Consider the following 3,100-nt stretch of genomic DNA (forward strand, 5'->3'; position numbering starts at 1 on the left):
TTTCTGCCTCCGCCTCCCTCAGAGTATTTTCAAGAGCTTTTTCTTTACGCTTCTGCTCAAGAATTTCTTCCTGTTGAGCTTTTTCCTTTTTCAAGGCCTCTTCAAGAGAAGCTTTAGTCCTAGCTTCTCTCTCCAAGGCCTCTTGAAGAGAAACATTTGTTTCTTCTTCTCTCTCCAAGGCTTCTTGAAGAGAAACATTTGTTTCTGCTTCCCTCTCCAAGGCCTCTTGAAGAGAAACATTTGTTTCTGCCTCTTGAAGAGAAGCTCTGAGGAACATCTCCTCATCCTCCTGAACAGATATCTCAGATTCCTTTGTTGTGAAACATAAAACAATTATCAGTTTGTTAAAATACTCAACATTTGTTACATTGTTTTTTACAGCAGTTTGTATTTAAATGGATCTGGTCTTCAACAGTCACTAATATTTACCATCACAATCATTTTTGTGGAAATATGTATGCCTCTAATTTCTTACCTCACTGAAGGGAGTGTAGTTGTCTTCACTGGACACAGAGCGCAGCTCCTCAACTTCCTCTGGAAGTGCTTCTACAGTCTCTTGGTAATTATATCCAGTCGTGTCTACCTCAACGATTTCGTCAATCTGTTCTTCGATGACTTCATCAATCTGTTCTTCGATGACCTCGTCATGGATCTCTTGAAGAGAAACATTTGTTTCTGCATCTCTCTCCAAGGCATCTTCAAGAGAAGCTCTGGTTAACATCTCCTCATCCCCCTGAACAGACATCTCAGATTCCTTTGTTGTGAAACATAAAACAATTATCAGTTTGCTAAAATACTCAACATTTGTTACATTGTGTTCCCATACAGTAGCTGCTTGTCGGAAAAAAATGCAACTTTATAACAGCTATTGAATATCCCACAAATCCCACAATCCCAACAATTTAAAATATTTTGAATTAGACATAAGAGAAGTGCGCTGTCTGTGAAGCTGTACAACAATAAGACAGCAGTTTGTTGAAGACCAGATACATTTAAATACAGTCACTAATATTTACCATCACAATCATTTTGTGTAAATATGTGTGCCACTAACAGTCGAGAAGAGAAAAAGCAGTGGTGTAGCGCAGCTACACTGAGGTCAAAATGGCTCAAAAGCACAAATCAATTTGTTGTGGAAAGATAAAATATAATGGACAACGCAAATAACAGCATATGGCGTTACTGATATTTGTCACGGGAGGTGCATGGGGCGGGTGGTAGGCCTCCATGGCAGGGGGCAGCGCAGAGGGATGTACAAAAGAAAGGAAATCCCGGGGAGGAGGGCCCCAACACGGGTGGGTGGAAGCGGCCGGAAGGGAAACACCGAACCCCCCCCCCAGAAGGAGCCCAATATCATCCCGAACCACGGAGCAACTGCATCCGCGCGCAAAAGGGGGCCGGCGAGCCCTCCCCCCCCCCAGTTCCCGTCTCCGGTCATAAAGAACGAAACAAAGGCACACAGGCGCGAACAGTCAGCAGACGAAATCGCGTGCTTGCGGGGGTTGTTGAGACAGTGCAATTGAGGAGAAAGGTTATTGACAAGAGTCAGGCAGAGGAAAGAGCTGAAAGGCACATACAAACTAACAAATTTCCAAAGACTCGATACATATCGCAGACAGATTCGCGCAGGTCTTCCCAAGGATCGGCTGATCCAAAAAAGTCAATGAAGAAATCAGACAAGAAGGAAATGCGTAAAAAAACCAGTGATAGACATTTGAGCTCTCCGGGAACCCTTTGAAGAAAAAAACTGAGGAAAAAGAGAAAAACAAAAAGACAGGTTGCCAAGTTTCAAGAGAGGTCAGAGTAACTTATGTTGGCTATGATCAGTAAACGCCACACTCTCCTAAGCAGTAAGATTTGAGGCTGTCCATAAATAACCTTTGAAATGTTGAGATAGTTTGTTCCTAAGAAGTTAAAGAGGTGATTTTAATAATTTTGGCTTTAAAATAAAGTAAAGCGAAGAACCTCCAAAGTTGTACAAATCTGACTAGACTTGTCTTAAATGAACCACTTAAGAAATACTCAAGCGTTTAAGAGGAGCTGTTATTGTTATTTGACAGCATTTAACCTGTGAGACTACCGTTGTCAGAAACAAACACTTTGGTATTAACAGAAGAACATGTCAGTAGGAAATATAAAAAGGCAGGTTTATCTCAGCTACACGAGGTCAAAATGCTCAAAGCACAACTCCATTTGTTTTTTAAAGATTAAAAAATTGACAGCAGGCAAATAACAAGGACAATCTTACTTTAGATTTTCCACAGGAGATCCATGGGTCTGTGGAGGTCCACCAATTCTTTTGTCCACGCGCAGATGGATAAAAAAGAAGAAATCCTGACGATTCCCAGAGACCTGTGGTTGAGTCTTCGAATGGAAAACATAAACCCAACCCGAAAATCCCAATTACTGGCACCCAAGATTTCTGAAATGGGCCCCGTTCTTGTCATAAAAGATGAGCACATGACATAGTGACAAGTCTACAAAACAGAAAAACGCTTTTTTTGAAGAACTACTTCATGAGGAGAAGGTTGACAAGTAATCAGGAAGATCTGAAAAGGCACAGTCCCACCTGAACAAATGTGGCCAAGATCGATACTATCCAGACATGTATCCGGCTTCCCAAGGATGCGGTAAAAAAGAAGAGAAAAATCAAGAAGAAGAAATTCGTAAACCCATATGAGACATTTGACCTCCGGAACCCTTTGAAGAAAACTATAAAAAGAGAAAAAAACAAAAAAGACGAGTTGCAGTTTCAAGAGGATGTCAAGAAGACGTTGATGGACACCAATCAGTAAAGCACCAACTCTCCTCACAAGGTAAGAAAATGTGAGGCTAATCCAGTAGTGCGTCTTTTACCTTGAATGTGTGAGATTTGTTGCTAAGGCAAATTTAAAGAAGTTGATTTTAAGTGTTTTTTAAATCTTTAAAAAAAAAGTAGAGTTATTTGACAGCAGTTACCAGGTAGGCTCGCAGAAACAGAACTGTATTATTAAAAGAGAACATGTAGCAGTAGGAATATAAAAAGGCCAAGTGTTTTAATCTCAGCTACTTTTAAAAGATAAAAAAAAATGAACACTCAATTAACAGACTTAAAAAGTAG

General features: G+C 40.5%; 1 protein-coding gene across 1 annotated transcript; it reads right to left on the reverse strand.

Annotated features, from left to right (window-relative positions):
* Positions 1–7: 7 nt before the first annotated feature.
* Positions 8–999, reverse strand: LOC113744789 (reticulocyte-binding protein 2 homolog a-like; the record flags this gene model as incomplete). Its single annotated transcript, XM_027275727.1, has 2 exons — positions 476–999; positions 8–310 (listed from the first exon to the last, which is right to left on the reverse strand). Coding segments are annotated over exons 1-2 (573 nt in total), but the record flags the coding sequence as incomplete, so codon positions are not given.
* Between the last annotated feature and the right edge of the window lie 2,101 nt (positions 1,000–3,100).

The sequence above is a fragment of the Larimichthys crocea genome, unplaced genomic scaffold, assembly GCF_000972845.2.
Source record: "Larimichthys crocea isolate SSNF unplaced genomic scaffold, L_crocea_2.0 scaffold19227, whole genome shotgun sequence".
In the NCBI taxonomy this organism is placed as follows: domain Eukaryota; kingdom Metazoa; phylum Chordata; class Actinopteri; family Sciaenidae; genus Larimichthys; species Larimichthys crocea.